Genomic DNA, 21,207 nt, shown 5'->3' with positions numbered 1-21,207 from the left:
AATCTAAATCTTACAGGTATAATACAATATTCTCTTAACAAAAATTAAAGTACAGATTTCTTTCCGTTCGCATTACGTTTCGTTAAATATATACAGCCGGTAAAACGCGCACGACAGAGCACTACATCGATAAGAATAATGTCTCGTCCCGAGGAACGTCGTTTCTTCCATTACCTCCCATTTCTATTTCTTTCTATTTCGAGAAACAATCCTGGCGCAAGAGCCCTTCGACTTCACATTTTTCAATTATCGATCCGCGTCCCTTGGACGCAGCACGTACGTTTTCGCTGCAATTCTCCTGTCGGTATTTTCTTCGGCGAATGTGCACGTATACATTCCCGGTGTCCGTGTGGGACGGGCGTGATTTAAGAAAGGGAGACGCGAGAGAGAAGGTTCGATAGGCCAGCGCGACTCGGCTACGTCGCATCTCTTCGGATATACAAGCGCGATCCGACCGATGCTTTACAACGCCATACGACGTACCGTATAAACCAGGGATACCGAAGCCATTAGCAATACTCGCAGTTCATTCACCCGAGACCTTGAAGATCCAAGCATGCATATACCTTCGAAGGCAATCGCGCGCATCGGACAATTTATATCGAGGTACAGATATCGTATCACTGATCGAGCTGCTAACTTGTTGACGGGACGATGCAGGGCTGCATAATTTGCGAATGCGAATCTCAAGGAAATATTAGAAATAAAAATATATTGAATAAAATGCAGAACAATATTGTATAGGTAACAATTAGTTTGGATACAGGAGGGAATAACTTTTGCAGGATGACTTGAATGCCACCTCACTTTTTCGAGTATGTTAAAATATACATGTATGCGTCTAGACATGAAAATGCGTGATGAAAATTTATTGAGGAATTTTTACATCGAATCGAGTACGTCCAATACAATGTTTTTTTTTTTTATATACAAATGTTGACAAACATGATTGACCGGCCTCTTTCCCAGGCCAAAGACTGCCAGTTTCGACCCGTTTGTCGAGTCACGCGAACGACATGGTTCTCGAACTTGGGATAATTCTTGATCTATGAGAACAATGTCGCCGCGAAAATGGCTGATTCTGAGAATGATTTCGAGTGAGCGATAGTGGTTTTCCGACTGCGAGTAAAAACTGATATAAAAGATGATCCTTTAACCCTAACGAGCACAATGTAGATCGACAGTAGATCTTTTTTAAATTTATAAAGCTAATACGAAATAGAAGAATTTATATTTTTCATTCAAAGATTTAATTTTGTTTTAATGAAATATTGTCAATTGAGATCGCGTTCGATTTCGTGATTTGATTTTAATATCAATACAATCCCGCAATATTCCACGTGAGAAAACTCGTAGATATTGTTCTGTAAATCCACGCGTGCTCCTTAGAGTTACCTCCTATGTTCGATACTTCGCCCGGTGATTACTACACGTGATGAACGGTATGCCCGTAACTGGACACGGTCTTTTCGGCGACTAGCTGATGAGGGTACGCCGGCGAATAATAGATCGGCGTCGCGTACGGTATTACATCGCGAGCGGTGATCGCAGGTATCGCGACGTGCGACTCGACGGCCAGGGGTTTCGCCAGCGCGATTAACGGACGCGCGTCGTGGATCACTTGGTGTCCGTGGGCCTCGATCGTTTTCTCGGCGACCAGGGAAGCCTTCGCCACCGGCTGCACGATCTCGGCGACCGGTTGCTGCAGCAGCGCGACGTCCGCGTATCTCAGCCCTGCAGGTGAAATCGCGGCCACCAGCTGCGACGATGGGTGCACCACGTTGCTGCCGTGCGCCTCGACCACCTTCTCGGAAACGAGCTTGCCGACAACGGGCGTGAGAATGGTTCCACATTGCACCGTGGCGATGCTCGCCAAGACGGAAATAACCACCTGCGAAAAGAGAACGTTTGTCGCGGATATGAAACCTCCGGATGATCTCGGGAAGAATAGGACGCCGGCGGCGTCGATATTTTCTCTCTCTAACAGTCTTTACATTCTCAGTAGATCGGGAAATTGGATGTTCTGTTGTCAAAGTGTGCTCGGAATAATGATTGCCAGCTCGATTGGATTTAATCCGTTAATGCTCATATAAATTCATTATTATATATATAATAATGAATAAAATGAGTAAATGAGCATTAACGGTTAAATCCAATCCGAATTGGCACTTGTTATCCGATTTATATCTGGAAATCGTTGGGGCAATTAATTAAAAATAATTAAACAAATATGTATATAAATTAATATATATAATAAACATATACATATGTACATATATGTGTTTCATTATTTTCAATTAATTGCTTCGACAATTGCCAATTGTTTGATATTTTGATATTCAGAGGGAATAGATTTTTCGTTTTAGTCGCTAAATAGTGCTATAAGTTAAGAAACGTCGATCTTACCAGCCTAAACATGACGATAGGTTTTCAGTACTTTTGGATCAGAACCTGGGACTGATCTGCACGCACGCGGATCTACGCATGCTTATATAGGAGAGCGTTTCCGTGATCTTCGAGAGACCTTCAAGGTCCGTGCAATAAGAATTCAACGCCCTGCCAGTCTATAGGATATGTCGAGAAATATTCAATGCGCCGAAGGCACGTTCTTGTTTGAAAATATGTACGTGTGTAAAATACATTCCTGTGAACGTATTTCTTGTTGGCGTAAAATATTAAGGATCATCGGGAGGGGCCGACAGGTATTCCCTTGAACTCTGAAAATTTTGTTTTAGGAGAACGTCTTTTTCATTTTGAAGGACTTTCTTGTTCAACAAGTAGAACTTATAAATATAAATTAAAAGTTAAATATGTATATTAAACGGAAATAACTCGAAGGTTAAGACATGAATATTATCGGTCACGAGATCAAAATTGTGAAACAGATTAGCGGTGTTACAAAAATCGAGGGTGATGAAACATATATGGATTACGTTTTTGTCGGCTGTTGGTTCTGAACGCGTTAAGCTTTTTGTCACCGCCGTGAACTTGTGGGGTACACTTGACGATCGAACAAAGAGGCTTCGCGCGATCTTGAGACTTTACTTTTACTCCTCGCCTCCTGGTAACAATAAGCACATCACGCCATGAAAGCAAGGAGGAGCGGTACTCCTCGGAGGGACGTAACAAAAAGCACTCGAGCGTAAAATCACGGCCGAAAACGCGCTTAATCTTAATGATCTCATTTATCAATTTTTACTTGAGTGTATGGCACTAAGGACGGCGATTTCAACAAAAGATAATGTCGCAGTTGAAAAATGAAAGTAATCGAAGTAAGATTAATCAACTTTTCTTAAGTCATCAGTGAATTGCTTAAAAAAAAAACAACTTATGATTCTGTTAAGATAAAATAAGCCTTTGTAAAGTAATTTCTAAATATTTGTCTCTCCTCCTCAATCCAGACCCACATTCATAAAGATACCATTTTCAGGACAAAATTATATCTTATATTTTCTGACATAGAATGCTTCAGTTTTTTTTTTAATTTAACACGTTCGATACGTATACAGCAACACCCGTACGTACAGACGCTGTCTACAGTTTTCCTCCGCGAAACCGTAGGTGCGATATTGAATAATTCGCCAAACTCCCCTCTCCTTCTCACGGGGACTTTTTTAAAGCTCCCATAAAGAATTTAGCAAGTTAGGTTCGTGAAAAGTGCACGAGTGCGGGTTTGTATGTTCCCTGTAAATATATTCAATACGTGACCCGACGGCGCGCGGCAAAGTTTCGCTTCGCGAATGCCTAGACCTAGACGGTGAACGGCGGGGGGCCAAAGCCGAAACTCAAACAACCGTTGATCGCCAAGTCGGTAAACAGTTTTCATCGAGTCGTTCCAAATCCTATTTTGCGAAAATCCTTACGTAAACCGATAGGTAGGTGGACGTACTCGATGCGGGCGTGGCGCTCGCGTTACGTGCTGAAATAAAAAATAAAATTATAAGGCGAGATCACTCCGCGATCGCGACGTTGTTTGCCGATCGCCCGTGCGAGAAGAAAGCTCGAATTCTCTAGCATCGTGCGAGGAAAAATCTGCGATCCTCGATAAGCTTCCGGTGGTACGTGATACGGAAGAATTAGCCCTTTAGGCGCCGTGAAGACCCAATGAGGTAGAATTCGATAACCGCTCACTATCAGTTCGACAATAACATGTTATATCATTCGCTGAAACTATTCTAAGGTGTTCTAATACGTACGAGCAGTAAAAGAGAACTCAGAGACTACGATATTAAACCTGAAATATAAAGTTAAGCTGCGAAATAGCAAGTTTCGAGTATAACTGAAAAGGTATCAATAAGAACTGAACACACAGCACATTTATTTAAAGGCAGAAATGGCAACTTTATTGATTAATCGTAGCGATCGGTCGTTCGACCGTGCGGACAGGCCGATACAAGTTCAGTCAGGGTGCCTGGTTGATCGATGGTTCAGTCGATTCGGTCGATCGTTCTGATGAATCGTCACGCGTCCGGATGGATGACAAAGGACATTTTTCTTCATTGTCGTGACGTGTTGATAGTCTGAGACGGGCGAGAGGTGGTTAATTGTGTTGAGTGGTTCTTCCTTTTAATGAAGAGCGAGGACGGGGGCATGGGCGGCGTAGGCGAGTGGTGCATGGGCGACGACGGGAGCGGCGGCGACGACCGGCGCGGCCTTCAGGATCGGCGCGCTGTAGGCAACCGGGGCGCTGTAGGCGACCGGAGCGGCCACGAGCGGGCTCTTCACGGACACCTTGTAGGTGTTGGCGTAGCTGGTGGCGACCGGGAGGGTGTGGGCGACCGCGACCGCGGGTGCCGCCGCGACGACCGGCGCCGCGTGAAGGGCGGGCGCCGCCAGGTAGCCGGGCGCAGCTGAGACGCAAGCCAGCAGGGCGAAGAGAGCGACGATCTTCTTGTACATGGTAGCTGAGGTTCGTTGCTTCGTACTTCGGCAGAGCACTGAAGAGCGAGTGGTGTCTGAACGCGGCGTCTAGGACCCCTTATATTCGTCGGGACTGACCTCTCCCACCTCTCACTGGCCACCCGGTCCCCGGTCCCGGCCACAGATTCCTGTTGCCTTCCTCACGTCACTCGTCGGCTCGTATCGCGATTACTCGTTCTTTTATTTTTTTTTGCGCCGGCCACTTGTTGGAGGAGCACTGCCAAGGACTGCCTGATCGCTCGTGGCCTTAACGCGCGGGCCCTTCACCGCGTCGTATTTCGTACCCTCGTGTGCGATGTAGCCTCGACGGGAACGAAATTGTCGATCATCGTTTTGTTTCTCCGAGAAGGACACGGGAAATACTCGAAAGGGCGACCGTGATTATCGATGGCCTTATCTCCGGGCTCTCTTTGTTTGCGCATACATGGATGCCTGGATGGAGAGGTTCAATGACATAGCCTCGACTATCGATCATCAAACTCTCGACAGTATAGCCGCGTCCGGAACAATCACGCGTAATTATCAAGCGATTTATGTATACATATTAGCTTTCGGGCCGGCGGACCCAAAATACGAGCTCGAATCGCCTCGGGCAACAACGTTTAAAAGCGACGTTTAAAAGCGGCTTGTCACTTCCTCGATTAATTCTTGACGCACAGGCAGACGTGACAATAACAGTCGCTTAATTGATGACGTCAGTTAGAGAACGCACGGACAATTTTATTATCGAATTTTGCTTTCTTGTCATTGTAATTTATTTTATCCGAGATGCGCCTCGTTAACAATATTTAAACAATTAAAATACGTGTCAAGCGTTAGACCGACGGGGTCTGAGTTAAAATTGTTCGCGCAAAGGATGCTTCCAGGTTGTTTGTCCTGACTTTGGTCGTTTAGAAGGCAACGCTTCTCTTCCTCTTTGTACTTTACTCCATTTTAATGCTTATGAATTGTAACAATTTACGAGCCGGGTCGCCTTGCTCGCGGGTCTTTCTCTCGACGGTCAGGCGGTTTTATATTTCACAAAACACGCATACGTTGTTCTAACAAACTTATGCACAACAACTTGTACGCATAACTTTTTTTCACAAAGTTTTTTCAAAACTCGTCCGTCTAAAAAGTTTTTAAAAACTTTCAACTTCGGTGTCTGTAGTTATTTAGGAATAATCCGCGAAAAATTAACTTTTTTCTCAATTAGATAATTGAGAAGGAAGTTTTTCTCTAGTAATTTCAATTTATTTGTAAATTAAATTTATATTTCTATTAAGCTTATAGATATATTTTAACCTTTTTCTCGCTACAAAATATTCTCTTTCAGAAGCTCTCTTTTCGTTAGAAAATTTCTTTTCTTTATTTTTAGATTTTTTTATTTTAACTTTTATATTTATATTTGATTCAATAAATCGAATTAATTATCGAGTAACGCGAAAATTGAATGATGGTTACGCCCACGATGTCTAAAGCCGATGAGTAGTCGCAAACCAGGATCAGTGGGAGACAGGTTCGGGGGAGAGACATTGTGACACGAGTCGCGAAAGTAGATGCTCGACTTACACAATTTCGCACGACGCGCTCCGCATACGACGACGTGTAATATTAGCACGCGTGCCAGCGTGTGTGTGTGTGCGTGTCCGTGTCCTTTTCTCTGCCCCGTTCCCTTCGTTCCTTGCGCAATCACGCATCGACAATGACAATGCGTGACAGCTCGCACTGACGAAAATCGCAGCAACCGGTCAGACGTGCGTAACGTCGGCTACCGACCGCCGCGCTTCTCTACGCAACGGCGTGTGTGCGTGTGGAATAAAATATTATGCGTCTTTACGCAAGATGCATCCGCCGTCCTCTTTCTGTCCTCGTTGTTAATTGGCAAATTACAACGAGTATCGCTGTAGCATATCAAAATTTCACGAGCCACGCTCCCGTGACTGAAATTTATAATGCGTAGGTTTATAGATTTATATATACGAACATTTAATATATTATTAAATTGATGAATTGATAATTTGCGGCACCGCAAATTCGTTCCCGCGATAGGCGCTATGTAATTATTTACATGCGGCGGACCATTGTAACAGTCATAAATTTTATATACGGTGGATTATTTCCCTCCCCCCCTTCCCCCCTAATAGGAGGGAGGAAAATTGGCGCATATTGTTTCGACTGCAAATATCGTTAAAAGTCATAACGATTAACAATCATAACGATGATTATACGATTATCCGAACCATCCATCATCCGAGAGCGGTAAGATCGGCGCGTCTGGCCCCCCATTCGAGCTCCCTCGTCCGTCTTATCCGCCCAAAGCCGTCCAAATCTTTCGTACGGCGAAATCTCGCCGAATCCGGAAGACCTTGGCCCACGGGCGTGCGGGGTCCCGCTCCGCTTCTATAGATCACGACGAGGATGGGAGCGATGGGGAACCAGTTCTCTCCCGCGTATAAGAGGGGTTTCGGTCCTATAAAATAGGCGCCGTGGAACGGATCTCGGTATCAATAGTCGAGTAGTGCTAAAACTCGGACAATCCTCGCAAGAGAATCAAGCTCCTCGTCTCAGCGACTTCTGCCGAAACCTCGTCACCATGTACAAGTGCGCCGCTCTTCTCGCCCTTCTCGTCGCCTGCGTCGCTGCAGCACCGGCCCCCGGCTATTTGGCATCCGGGGCGATCGCCGCTGCACCCATCGCGTACTCGGCGCATCCCGCACCCATCGTCCACGCGGCCGCCCCGATCGCCTACAGCGCTCACCCAGCCTCGCTCGCCTACGCCGCGCACGCAGCCCCGGTCGCCTATGCCGCACACGCGGCTCCGCTCGCCTACGCCGCTCACGCGGCTCCGCTCGCGTACGCCGCACCCGCTGTCAGCTACATCCACTAGGGTGGATCTGCGGGCCGCACTTTCCTTGGAAGCACGACGAGGCCGATTTTCCCGAGCGACAATGTCGCCCGGATGTTCTTTTTGCTCGAAAAGAGAATTACACGTATATATGATTTTTGTTATATAATTCAACACGTGCAGAGATAAAAAATAAATTAATATTTCACCCAATCGTTGTCCGATTATTGCGCGTTATATCCGCGTGTCATATCGCCGATCCACCGCGACGATAGCGAGCGTTGACGCGCACGAAACGAGATATATATTTCGCCGAGCGGAAAATAATCCTCTTCGAGTACTTAGGCTTCAAAGAGAATTTTAATGCCGGCTTGCGTCGAAACGCTCGCATTATGCGCAAAGCCAAATGCGTTCGTAAATAAGTCACGAGGCCTCTCAGCCGTTTTACGTAAATTAATATCGTATTTCGGCAGACGGCGCCGATCCAACGGCGAATCTAAAGATTTTCGGAATATTTCCGGAAAATCGCATCAAGCGACAAGTCGCTTGACGTATCCATATAAGTATCCATTTTCGATGTATATATTATTAATCGACCATAATACAGCATGGGCAAAGTATTCACAATTTTTCATAAGTATATATTTTCAGTATTTTCACGAGAGACAAACGCTGCCAACAAAATTCTTTGTTTAATACATCAGTATAAATACAACACATTTTAACAGAAGCACTTTGCAGAAACGCATTTTTTCTCACATAAAATTATGTCGAGACAGAGAGAGAGAGCAAGAGAGATGAGTTATGCAAATATTTTTATTTGTCGTACCGTGTTTCCAAATGTACCTGTGACGCAGCTAGATGCTTTATTTAGTAAAAAAAAAAAAAAAAAACGAAGTTAGCAAATAGACATTTGTACGGTTACCTGGCGAAAAGATAGTTTCGCGCTCGTAGATCACGCGTATCGAGTTCGCGAGGTCGACGGGGCCACGACACCGGTGTAGAAAGTCTCGACGACCTTCCCGACGAACGAATCGCATAAGTAATTCTCCTATACGCAACAACGCCCATCGTTCATCGTAGGGACGTCTCTCAAAGTCGTCTGCTTCGCGATCCCGAAATAAACCCGGCCCTGGCACTTTATTATTACGCAACGCACCCGACCGACAGCGCGCGCTCTTATTACACGCCCGTATACAGACTCCGGGCGACGTGGTAATTGACAGTACGTCTACATCACGCTCGCGCGCGATGGGATTGATACGGCTACGCGGTGTTATGATGTTGCGTTTATATTCGCTTTACAATGGGAGAGACGCGCGAGGGATTAATTACAACGCATCCGTGCGACGTTGATGGAAAGATTGCGCTTGACGTGCCTTGCAATGGACAGGTCTCTCACAGATCTGCGTTAGCACGTTTTGAAACGTATTTGAAATATTAGACGTAAAACACTCGTGATATCTAAATTATTTATTTATTTGTTGGGACGATACGCGCGAATGTGAGATACCGCTTTTATATAATCTTTCGCATTGCAGAAATGTAACCGAGAAGCATCTCTTTTCTTCTTTAATTAAACGATCCTATTCTCGCGTTATTCGCGATAATAATGTCTCACCCGATGTATTTGCGTTTAATTAAGGTTGATTAGTATCGCGACAAGTAGGGAAGCCCAGCAGCCACTTCCGACCGGCTTCATCACCGCCGACTCCGGAAAATGGAGCACGGTCGCGAGCGCATATACGCATTCGCTTTTTCCACGGTCGCCACGGGTGGGAAATCCATTTTCGTTTTCCGGAGCGTTTCACCTTGGAGGACGACACGTCGTTCGCATACGCGTGCATTTCTCGAGTTCTCTCTCTGCTTCTCGCCGACGCCGACGCGACGCACGAAAAACGAGTCCGTGCACGGGCATGGGCGGAATTCGTCGCGAGGCGACGACCCTGCTCCAATAAATCTGGAGCACGATCGCGTGCAACGATAAGTGGGAAAGTAAATAAATGAATGAGCGACTGTGTCCGCGGCCCGGACTCGTGACGTTATAATATTTTACAAGTTTCGCCACCGCGCTTTCGAGCATGACGAAGAGTAAACGAGAAGCGCAGGCAGCGCACGTCAATTAATATACAGGTTGCGCACGCAACCACCGAACCTGGCCCTTTTTACCGCAAACTAATTTGAAGTCCATTTTCCACTCTCGAGAATATTGAAATGCTAATAATTTGCGAATAATTGGCACGTGAAGAGTGAAACGTTTCTCGCAAATTGCGCTTCGAGAGGCCTAACAGACAAAATCACGTTTCTCGATTAATTTCGAGTCGGAGATTACTGTGATGGAATTTTAATTCGAGGCTCAAGGTTCGGGTTACGAAAATAAGATTCAAGAAGGAAAATTATTTCTGTAAATTGAACACAAATAAATGGTATCAATCACCGTTGACAGAACGACCGGTGTTTCTGGGACGTACATTCGTGATACATAACAAATTATATAAATTCATGTGAAATGAGAACGCATAATTCATTGAGTATCTCCTTTATCGATCTACCTTGAACAGTGATGTTGACTTTAAAGAACTCGAATCGCTTCGCAATCAGATTGCGTGCGTATATTGTACAATGTACATTAATTTAATCATCCATCCTTGCTTTTATTAAGACGAAGAATGTTATCTTTGACACATTGAAATCGATAACGTTCTTTGTGTCTAAATAAATTGAAATAAGCTGAACGTTGTCTCAATTAAGCATCTGATTTAGCTGATAAAATTATCGTCCTAGATGGACTCGATTCTGATAATATTCGTTATTTATTATTTATATCAATAATTTATATCTAATAATTTTGTCGATTTGTATGAATTTAAAGGATCAGTTAGGAAAGCTTTTTAGCCATGTGTCTTAGAATATTCGAGTAATATGACGGCGCTCATCAAGACGCGCGATCAAACATTGAGGAGATAAGACTGCGACTTTAACGAAACGCCCGAGTGCATGTTACATAAAGCGCGCGTTATTATATAAAATCGAGAGATTGAAGTTACGCCAAAGTAAAAGGACCAAAACGACCTGATCGGGATAAACAAAGTTTGCGAGGTGCCTCGCCTTAGCCTTGATCCACTCTTAAGCCTCGCTTCTTCCTCGCGCTCGTACACACGCAGCTCAACACCTCTTTTTCACCTTGCGCAACGCTCTTACGCTTCGCTGGATCCACGGATGGATGGATGGTCTAAGACTGAATGTATAAAAGCCTCTAACAATCGCGTCCCCGTCGGTCAGACGTGACGGATCTTTGCGGGCGTAAGATCGCGATACGGACCGATACCGATCGACGCTGGCATGTCTCGAGATGCTGGTGGAACGAGCTGTTGAAATTCCAGCAACCGCGAAAACGAAAATTAATGACCATACGATCAGATAATATGTAACGCTAAGGAATTTTATGTACGCGTAATACCAAAGTTGATTCGAATAATTAGCCGGATTATGTAACTGTCTGAAAGGTATTTAAAAAATGCCCTAATTTTTTTGAGCGGTTCTTTACGCTGCTAAAGGATGATCTGAGGATGATTTCTGGACGTTTTCGCTGCGTCTTTAGGTATTCACGGCGACTCAAATCGCCGTCGAATGCGCTACAAGAAGTAGAGGCGACGTAAAAGATGAAAATGTGTATTATAAACGTCATGTACATAGCCGATGACAATGTTTTGTGGCAGTACGGCTGTGTTGCCAACCGTTTACAATCAAACTTGTCGAAGAAGGCGTTTATGCCCCGAGGACTTTGGGCTCAGTGGTCCCGCTCAGTGGTAGTAGCCACCATAGTTGCCGTATCCATAACCGTGGCCGATTCCGTATCCATAGCCGAGACCATATCCAAGACCATGACCGTATCCAAGACCGCTGTTCAGATAGGTGACCGATGGTGGAACCGTGTATCCGTAGTGGCCGTAGCTGTACGCTGGTGCAGAGTAAGTCGGAGCGTAGGCGACTTTTGTGATAGGCGCGGCGTACGCCACTTTCGTGATAGCAGGTGCAACGGCGAGCTTAGCGATGGGTGGAGCTACCGCGACCTGAGGACAAAACGAGGGAGAATTATATACCTCGTCCGTTATTTTATTTTATATAGCTACGGATAAATTAAAATTTCATTAAAAATTTTAATTCTCCCTTAAAATGTGCTCGGTAATTATTCCAGTTTCCCCCTCCCCCTCCTCGTCCGGGAGCGTTATTTAGCCGAAATAATAATACAAAACTTTATTTCTACTGAATTCATTTTGCGCGGAGAGCTCGTTTATGGATTACAGCGAGTAAAACCGGAATTTTCATCCGGAATTCACCCCGGCCGTTGGCGAAGCTACTCCGGCGCGCTGATAATCCTTCCCTTCTCGTATCGGTTACACGCCCAACCGTTTGAGAGCTTACTTTACTTACCTTGTACGTATTGGCGTAGCTGGTCGCAACTGGAGCGTGCGCGTATCCGATCGAAGGTGCGATCGCGGCTACTCCATGACCTAAGCCGTAGCCACCGTAGCCGTAACCGCTGCCGTAACCGCTGCCGTAGCCATAAAGCCCTCCGTATCCGGAGTAGAGGCCGCCGGCGGACGCGTAGGCGACAGTGGCGAAAAGGACGATCTGCGATAAAATGTAGATATATATGCGTCAAGAATGTTTCTCAGATTCATAACTGCTTCTATACGTAAAAATCGCGACGGAATTCGGGACGAAACTTGATGCAAAACTTGATACGTTGTGCAACTCAGGAAACATTTACGGAATTAGAATCATAGTTATGAAATAATTGGAACGTGTTCTATTTTTGTGAACAGAAAGTGCGTGTCTGACACGGGTGGGCAAAACAATGGATTTGTTAACAATTTTCTCTTTTTGTTCCTCAAAAAAGAAAAAACTGATTATACTAAAAATAGATATATAAACATAGAAAATGCAAAAATAAAATAAATATGAGAGAAATTAAAACAGCGTGTTTCCTCAGCGTGAGAACATTTTGCCGCCAATTTGTTTAAGTGGTCTTATGCGACAATGGACTTCTACGCGAGATTATCCTAAATGACAACATGAAGCTTCTAAGCGAGCGGTCTGCGTCGTCGCGCATAGCCTTCGGCTTTATTTACGCATATCCAGGATAACTTCAAGCGCGTATCATACGATATGAATGAAACAAACGTATTCCAGCACGATAAAATCATGCCCGCGGCGGCAAGTAAAGTTCACAGCAAATGTTACGTCCGAGCATTTCTCACGGTATTGCAAGTCGACTCTATCTCTTTCTCTCTCTCTCTCTCTCTCTCTCTCTCTCTCTCTCTCTCTCTCTCTCTCTGTAGTTACAGATAAGTCTAATCTCCACATAAAAGCAAAGTTATAAGAGGATAAATGTCATTTTCGAAAATACGAACTTTTTTGCATCTTGCGATATGTATTCTGCGCTCGACAACTGTGTTTTCTCTTTTAAGAAATTTAAATGATCCACTTTAAAAATTATATATTCCGAAAAATTATATAAAGTTATGTACGTATGTATGAGAGATATCTTTTAGACTCTGCGTCGGGAAAAACCGCGATGGACATCTATACACTCTTCACGATATAAAAGTTTCTCCGCGGCGCTCGTCCGCCCCGAGTGCTTCACTCACCAGCTTGAACATGTTGCTCCAAGTGCTTGCGATCTGTTGTCGGTACTGTGGACTGACTACATCTCACGTACCCCGTCAGATCACTTATATATCCCCCGGCGGATTGTTTTTGCTCGCGCTCACGCGTCAAAGATCCAAGGGGGAGAGATGCGGAAAAAAGTTTTCCCTGCCAATCGCGGGCGAGGCGAATTCGTAAGGTGAGGTAAACGGCGTGGGGTCCCCGCGTTTGTTTCCCGCCGTCCGTCGTTGCCGATGATAGTGGGGTGGGTCGGACCCCGGCGACTCGTTACGCGCTCACCTAGATCCTAGATCCTTTGCGGTGCCGTGGATGACTCGCCGCGCGACCGTTCGCGCGAAGGACGAAGCCATTATCGGCCCAGGCGGGAGAAAAGGAGAAGAAAAAAAAAGAAGTATCGGTCGTTCGATTCGCATCGTGAGAAAAAGTGCGTCCGTGCGCACCTTGAGCGCACACGTACGCGCGCGCGATCGCGAGGGAGGAAAGGAGAGAGGTTGCCCCTCTCGTCTCTCCTTCGTCTCTCTTTACCGCCGGCCCCCGGTCACTCTCAATCGCTTTCTGTAATTATTCGCGCGTCTATGATCTTGTCTGTGCTCCGCGAAGCGTGAACAGAGCAACACGGGGACCTCGACCGATCGAATGTGGCACGCGGTGGTGCGGAGATGATACCGGTGTGACACACACAGGGAATTCTCTCTCTCATATTTCTCTTACGTTTTACCACAATTTTCTCTTATTACAATTTTTTACATTAGCATTTATACTAGCTTCTCGTATTATCGCAAATTTACCTGGTGAATTATTATCTATCTTGTTTTTTTGCCGCGCGCGTTGTTATAAATTTTATCTACCTTATCTTTATATATACCTACCTACCTACCTCTTTTATATATTAAAGAAAAATTTAGTTTAGATATTTTTTATTGCACGTTACGTTATTATTATCGGATTTTATTATTGTTTTATATTTTTATATATCTTTATATCTCCATATATATATATATTATATATATATCGCGCGTTTCTATATTCTCTTCGCTTTTTCCGATAAATGCACCGCTACGCGTCGATCCTCGATGCTTCCACGATCGAGGATGAGTGGGTGTGTCAACGCGAGTGTCGCTTCCGGTCATCATCGGAGCGAAAAATGAATCACCTCGCGTATGCAACGAGCTCGTGGAAATGCGTCCTCTGTACATAACTAGCGTAACAATACATTGTACAACTCGATTATTCATGGAATTCACTCGCTCAGAGAGATCTCGCGGAATAATGCGGATCTCGAGCGCAAAAAAAAAAAAGAAGGAACGTAGGAAAGAGAGGCGGCGCGTACTTCATTAATCGCGGAACAAATATTTTTGCGTACTCTTTCCTTGCTCGCCTCGCTCAATGTCGTATACCTGCAGCCTTGCTGGTCGCGGCGGATTATCTTCGTCCTTATTGCGACTCGTGCTTACACGTCACCTCGTATACAACGCCGGTAAACAGTAATAACGCGAGCGTGAAAAGTTTCCGCATAATAAACGGTTTACCATTCACTGTCGCCTTCTTAATAAAGTGCACGCGCTGCATCATACATATGCATAACATGCATATACTTCTCGCCCTTAAGAAATTTTTATCAAATCACTTATTTCCGCTTCCACCTTCGACGTAGGCTGATTTAGAAAGCTAGAAAACAACAACTTTGTTCTTGGAAATGAAACATTAATTATACATATTATTTTCCAAGAATGTAGTTCTACATTTTATTATATAAATTCTTCTAACCACTTTGAAGGCTTTCGTCAATGAAAATTCCTATTATTTCTTCAATATTAATATCGTACTTGCAGTTTGCGAAAATCTGAAGAAATTTTACAGAGATAATTGCTGCTAATTTTTTTATCACTGCAAATAATTCTCCGTTGATTTTAACGAGCTAGCATTTGTACAACGGAATTAAACGGGCGATTCGATATATATCCTCCACCGGTTTTCGCTGGTCTTTTTTTCGCGTAACGCGGCCATTTGTAACCAGCCCTAATGGTTTACGATGCGATTAACTCGGCTGCGCGCCTCGGCATCTGCCCTTACGTGTGCCCGCGAGGCACGCCTAGACCGATCGCGAATTGGGGCTAACGAAGATAAATATCGGAGCGATACCGCGTATATCGCGAGTGAGATACGTTGCGACGTGCTGGGTGTATTGTGTATATATATACGCGCGGAATTCTCTCTTTACGTGAAACGCAAAATGTCGCTGCAAGACAAACGGTCCGCTGTCTCCTGCCTCCGGGCCCGCGGGCGATCGATTTTTAAAAGACGGCCAGCTACCGAAGAGAGAGCAATGCATAGTCGGGTGACGATGCACAATGCAATACCTACGGAGGCACGTATACAGGGTGTCCCGCTTGACGAGCGTTAATTTTGTTTTACGACGGGATTGCTTAATCGTTCGGGAATCGGCTTTTCCTTGGCGAAAACATCGAGAACGCCGATAACTTCCAAGTTACGAGTAATTAAAAAAAAGAAAGTCTGCTCGCCAATGAAATCTCAGTGGCCAAATATGGTTTATTTTATATGATACGTTCTTTTAATTTCAGACAGAATTTATTTTATAAAATCTTGACTTAGTTATTATAGAAATACGCGATGCTAAAGATCGGAAAGCTAAGATAAACGATGACCTTCCGCGATAGTCACGCTAAAAACTCGAGTCCAAATCGAAGGATTCCGTCGTTAAAAAATAACGCGCTAGAAGTTGGACACCTTGTATTTAAGCCGAAAGGGATTAAATCCGTTAACCCGTGAATCCTGCGAGTTTTATGTGATACATGGCATTTTTTATTTATCGTTCTATTTTGCTTATCGGACAACGTCAGCTCCGCCGCCGTCGAATAAGTCCTCTTGCTTATTCTATATATCGACGTCGATGACAAGTGACAGCAAACGCTTGTAAATACGTAAAATACGTTCTCTCTCTTGTAGTACGATAGGATATCTCGCGCCCATTTTATTTTCTCTCTTTTTTCCCCGTAACGTAATTATGTAAGGTTTGCTCGCGAGACCGAGATCGTTAGCGAGAGCCGAGCGAAGATGTAAAATCGCGCGGGAAACCGCGGCAGAGGAACAACACGCGCGGTGACGGAAACTGGAACACCGTGATCTAAATCCCCAAGTTTATACGTCTGCATTATTAGCATTAGCATTCCGTATGTGGACCCCACGTGTGCTCGGCAGGAGTGTCCGACCTCCCCGTCCATCCGCGTCTCTCTCTCGGTCGCGGTTACGTAAACGCCCTCGCGGTAGGTAGGTAAATGCGGACGTGCGATCCCGCAGAGCTTATCTCCAAATCTCGAAAATATACTTTTAAGACATTTTTTTTAAAATAGTAAAAGCGACGTATCATAAAGTTGCTGAAGGTTGAGTGGTGCAAAAAGGAGAGGAGATGTCGTCTAATCTGCACACACATTTTCTTACGCATTCCCTTTTAATATATTCTTTTCTTAAGACGCTTTAGCGAGATAAGTCCACCGGATTCTCGAGTCCGTCTCGGGATTTCGCGGATCTCCGATGTAATATTGACCGAGGACAGCTGATATTTCTCGCGCGCTGCGCGAGACGGGCGCGTAAGTTTCATTTTTCACGATACATTCAGGGATGCGTGACATCACGTCGCTTAACAACGAGTCCTCGAGCCGGCAATTGTGCAGTTATTGCCAATAATGTTCTCGATCGTCGTAAAAACGCAAGGACCGAGAGCGCGAGAATACGGCCGACCGCGCCGACGTCGGCACCGGCAATCGGCAGTGATGCCGGCGTGATGTACGAGCCTCCGATACGCGCCCTGCCGCGATTTATTACGGCGCGTTATCGCGGAGTTGGGAATTGTAAAAGAATCGCTCCCGGGCGTAGAATGGAGTGTGTGTCCCGAAATAAATCCCCGAGTGATTTTTAGCCCGCTAAACGGACCGTTGCTCCGCGGACGGAATAAATGGCATTTAATAAAATTAATAAAACGAATCGCGAAATTAAGCGTGTATTAAAATTGAAAAACAGCGGGAATAAAACGTGATAAATTTAATTGTGAAGCATTTAATGAACACGCCGGTGAGCAACAAGGAATACCGCGAATATCGCGCCGCTTGAAACATGTAGAACGTGAAGAGGGGGGGGTCGATTTCAATTTTTAATTAAGGTTTTATGTGTCCTTTCTTTCTCGTTCCTTGACTAAAGTGCGCAACCGAAGGTAAGCAAACGCTCTCGGTGGTGCTTGCGCGTAGCAGTTTTACTTGAAGGAGAGGAAGCAGGAAACGTTTCCCCGATACGTACATTTCGCATTATCTCCGTAGCGACCGGAGGTTACCCGGAAACCAGGCGCAAATCCCAGAGTGCGAGAGAAGTGTTCCGTTTCGTCGTGTTGTAGACGCGGTTAAGAGGATGCTAGAGAAATGAGTGCTTTTTACGCGGGAAAATGGAGCAGGAGCTTCTTTTTTCGTTTCTTTTTTTCTTCTCTCATTTTTTTTTCCCTTTATTTCGTGCACGTAATGTACTTTCGACGATGGGGGACACGCGGAAGACGAGGAACAACAAGCTGTCGGCCGACGTTGGCTCGGCTACATATTATTTTACATTCTAAGAGGATACGAGGGTGGGACGATATAACTACGTAAAGAAGCGACGAGAGCGGAAAGGAAGCAGCAGGTGTAGCGAGCACTCGATAAACATCTTCCGTAGATGGGGACGATCTTCACTTGTCCTCGCCCTCGCCCTCCTCCTCCTCGTCAAATTCGCCCTCCTCCTCGGCGGTGGCTTCCTGGTACTGCTGATACTCGGACACGAGATCGTTCATGTTGCTCTCGGCCTCGGTAAACTCCATATCGTCCATACCCTCGCCGGTGTACCAGTGCAGGAACGCCTTGCGCCGGAACATCGCGGTGAATTGCTCCGACACTCTCTTGAACAACTCCTACGTAAAAACATTCAGTTCTCGATGTAACTACATTTGTTTTTTTTTAAGTAAGAGAACAAGTTACCTGACGTTCGACGAAACCGAATGTTGGGTAACTTGTTTTGGAAAAATTTGCAATTTTTAGAAATCGACTGAACTAAAAGCTTGATTGATTCACGGTTGAAGTTTTTTTGGTTGAAGTAAACGACGAACGAACCTGAATAGCCGTAGAATTGCCAATGAAGGTCGCGGACATTTTTAGGCCCCGCGGAGGTATGTCGCAAACGGCGGTCTTCACGTTGCTCGGTATCCACTCGACGAAGTAGCTGCTGTTCTTGTTCTGGATGTTGAGCATCTGCTCGTCCACCTCCTTCATCGACATTCTGCCGCGGAATACCGCGGCCACCGTCAAGTATCTACCGTGTCGCGGGTCGCACGCGGCCATCATGTTCTTCGCGTCGAACATTTGCTGGGTGAGCTCCGGTACCGTGAGTGCCCGGTATTGTTGCGAGCCTCTAAAATATCATTTTAGAATTACATCGAAAGCAAGAAAGACAGAAAATTATGTACGCGAATAATTGCTTTTAATTAGTTAATTAATTATATTGATTTTACTGCAATTTAGGAAATTTTATTTGGATAAAGCAGCGATATATAACGTCAACTCTCGTTGAGGACTGACGCTCTAATTAATTAGCTTTTTTCAATTTAATTAGTTTTCCTTGCGAAAAATTTGAGACCTAGAGGTCAGGGGAGCGAAGCCGGGAATGAAGAAGTGCAGTCGCGGGAAGGGGACCATGTTAACGGCGAGCTTCCTCAGGTCGGCGTTAAGCTGGCCGGGGAATCTAAGGCAAGTGGTGACGCCGCTCAGGGTCGCGCTGACGAGATGATTGAGGTCGCCGTAGGTCGGCGTGGTCAGCTTGAGGGTCCGAAAGCAGATATCGTAGAGCGCCTCGTTATCTATGCAATACGACTCGTCCGTGTTCTCCACCAGCTGATGCACCGAGAGTGTGCAGTTGTAGGGCTCGACCACGGTGTCCGATACCTTCGGAAGGAGGCGAGAATAGACGCTGACGTGCAACGTATGGCATCCGCGGCCCCGCGAGTATCGGGCGCGCTCGCGTATCGCGCAACCGTGTACACACAAACGAGAAAGTACAAGCATTGTACGCCGGCAATGCGCGCGGTATTGTCCTATTAAGGACAAAAGGTCGGTTCCTGGCGGCCGCTTTGTCTCGCATCCATTGTACCTTATCCCCCGCGCATCGGGAAAGACTTTTGCGTTGCGGCGTAATACGCCACGCCGATGATTCCCGATGAAAATTCGAAACGTAACTCTTGACGTGAGATCCGATCTCGCATTGTTTCCGAAAGTCAATGGAGATCTCGCCCGTGAATATAGAGAGAACGCATTCAAATTATTTCTTCGAGAACCACGCTAGACGCGATCGTCCGTAGAATCGAGAGAGAAGTCGAGATTTTTCTGATTTGAAGTGAAACGAAGCGATTGAAAAATAAGCGAAATTCAAAGAGCGGATATACCTTCGGCGAAGGTACCACGCTGAAAGTCATCATGATCCTATCGGGGTATTCCTCGCGTATTTTGGAGATGAGCAGAGTGCCCATGCCGGCACCGGTGCCGCCGCCCAGCGAGTGCGTGAGCTGGAATCCCTGTAGGCAATCGCAGCTCTCGGCCTCTTTCCGTACGACGTCCAGGACGGAGTCGACGAGCTCGGCGCCCTCGGTGTAGTGGCCCTTGGCCCAGTTGTTGCCGGCGCCGCTCTGTCCGAACACGAAGTTGTCCGGCCGAAATATTTGACCGAACGGTCCCGAGCGGACCGCGTCCATCGTCCCAGGCTCCAAGTCGACCAGGATCGCACGCGGCACGTATTTACCGCCTGTTGCCTCGTTGTAGTAGACATTTATTCGCTCCAACTGCAGATCCGAGTCGCCGTGATACGTGCCCGTAGGATCAATCCCGTGCTCGTCCGAGATGACCTCCCAAAACTATAATTGTTGCAACATTGAAATGAAAATTTCTCGAGGAAGTCGATACTTGGACACAGTCGTTCTGATTACAGACAAAACGATATTTTCGTACGTATATAAAAATTTCGAGATTATATATGAATTTCGATCTCTGATCGATTTTTTTTCGGTCTATTGGATAAGCAGTACATGTATACTTACTTGAAAACGCTCGAGTGACATTCATGTTAAGTGAAACATACCTTGGCTCCAATCTGATTGCCGCATTGGCCGGCCTGAAGATGCACAATTTCGCGCATGTTCGCTAGTTCAACTTCGACTTTGCAAATCCTTCCTCTTCGTCACGGTACGCAAAACCCGTGGGTGCAGCGAAACGACGAAATCAAAACTCTTCCTCGTCGTCGTCTGTTTTCGTTACCTTGGAAATGCGTAACGCGCACAGGTATTCCGGGGTACACGGGACGACGCGAGGATGCACCGGGAGATAAATTCGAGAGCACGAAAGATCTCCGACGCGACGAGACTCGTAATAATTCCGGCGCAATCCCTAACCCTAAGAACCGTAACTCGGGTAATTTGGCTGAGTCAAACTCACGTTCCCATGGATACACGGCGAGAAGAGAGTATCTCCGCTTCTGTTTCGGGACAATTGAATGTAACGTTGATGAACAAAAGACTTCCGCCGGCATATCTGCTCGCATTGTTCGTCGGCTTCACGGGTTGTCGAAAAGGAATTCGTACGCCCCTCAGTAGATTTTAAATTTTAACAATTCAAACAGAGAATACGCATATTTTAATAATTTAAATATATTTCGTAATTATAATATATTTAATAATTCAAATATAATTCGAATATCTTAATAAATCT

The 21,207-nt window shown here is 45.5% G+C and overlaps 3 protein-coding genes across 3 annotated transcripts; all 3 read right to left on the bottom strand.

Moving 5' to 3' along the window:
• Positions 1-752: 752 nt before the first annotated feature.
• On the bottom strand, positions 753-2,481 carry LOC139814672 (uncharacterized). Its single transcript, XM_071781108.1, has 2 exons — positions 2,407-2,481; positions 753-1,891 (listed from the first exon to the last, which is right to left on the bottom strand). The coding sequence occupies exons 1-2, from the start codon at positions 2,416-2,418 to the stop codon at positions 1,427-1,429; spliced, it is 477 nt and encodes a 158-aa protein (XP_071637209.1). The 5' UTR covers positions 2,419-2,481; the 3' UTR covers positions 753-1,426.
• An 8,922-nt stretch (positions 2,482-11,403) lies between these two features.
• LOC139814883 (uncharacterized) lies at positions 11,404-13,773 on the bottom strand. The gene is made up of 3 exons (XM_071781399.1): positions 13,402-13,773; positions 12,182-12,382; positions 11,404-11,820 (listed from the first exon to the last, which is right to left on the bottom strand). Exons 1-3 carry the CDS (start codon positions 13,411-13,413, stop codon positions 11,551-11,553), a joined length of 483 nt encoding a protein of 160 aa, XP_071637500.1. The 5' UTR covers positions 13,414-13,773; the 3' UTR covers positions 11,404-11,550.
• A 1,435-nt stretch (positions 13,774-15,208) lies between these two features.
• On the bottom strand, positions 15,209-21,094 carry LOC139814281 (tubulin beta-4B chain). Its single transcript, XM_071780437.1, has 5 exons — positions 20,582-21,094; positions 19,893-20,357; positions 19,091-19,395; positions 18,568-18,865; positions 15,209-18,368 (listed from the first exon to the last, which is right to left on the bottom strand). The coding sequence occupies exons 1-5, from the start codon at positions 20,636-20,638 to the stop codon at positions 18,150-18,152; spliced, it is 1,344 nt and encodes a 447-aa protein (XP_071636538.1). The 5' UTR covers positions 20,639-21,094; the 3' UTR covers positions 15,209-18,149.
• Between the last annotated feature and the right edge of the window lie 113 nt (positions 21,095-21,207).

This window comes from Temnothorax longispinosus, chromosome 6, assembly GCF_030848805.1.
Source record: "Temnothorax longispinosus isolate EJ_2023e chromosome 6, Tlon_JGU_v1, whole genome shotgun sequence".
Taxonomy (NCBI): Eukaryota; Metazoa; Arthropoda; class Insecta; order Hymenoptera; family Formicidae; genus Temnothorax; species Temnothorax longispinosus.
This window is presented reverse-complemented; position numbering and strand designations above follow the sequence as displayed.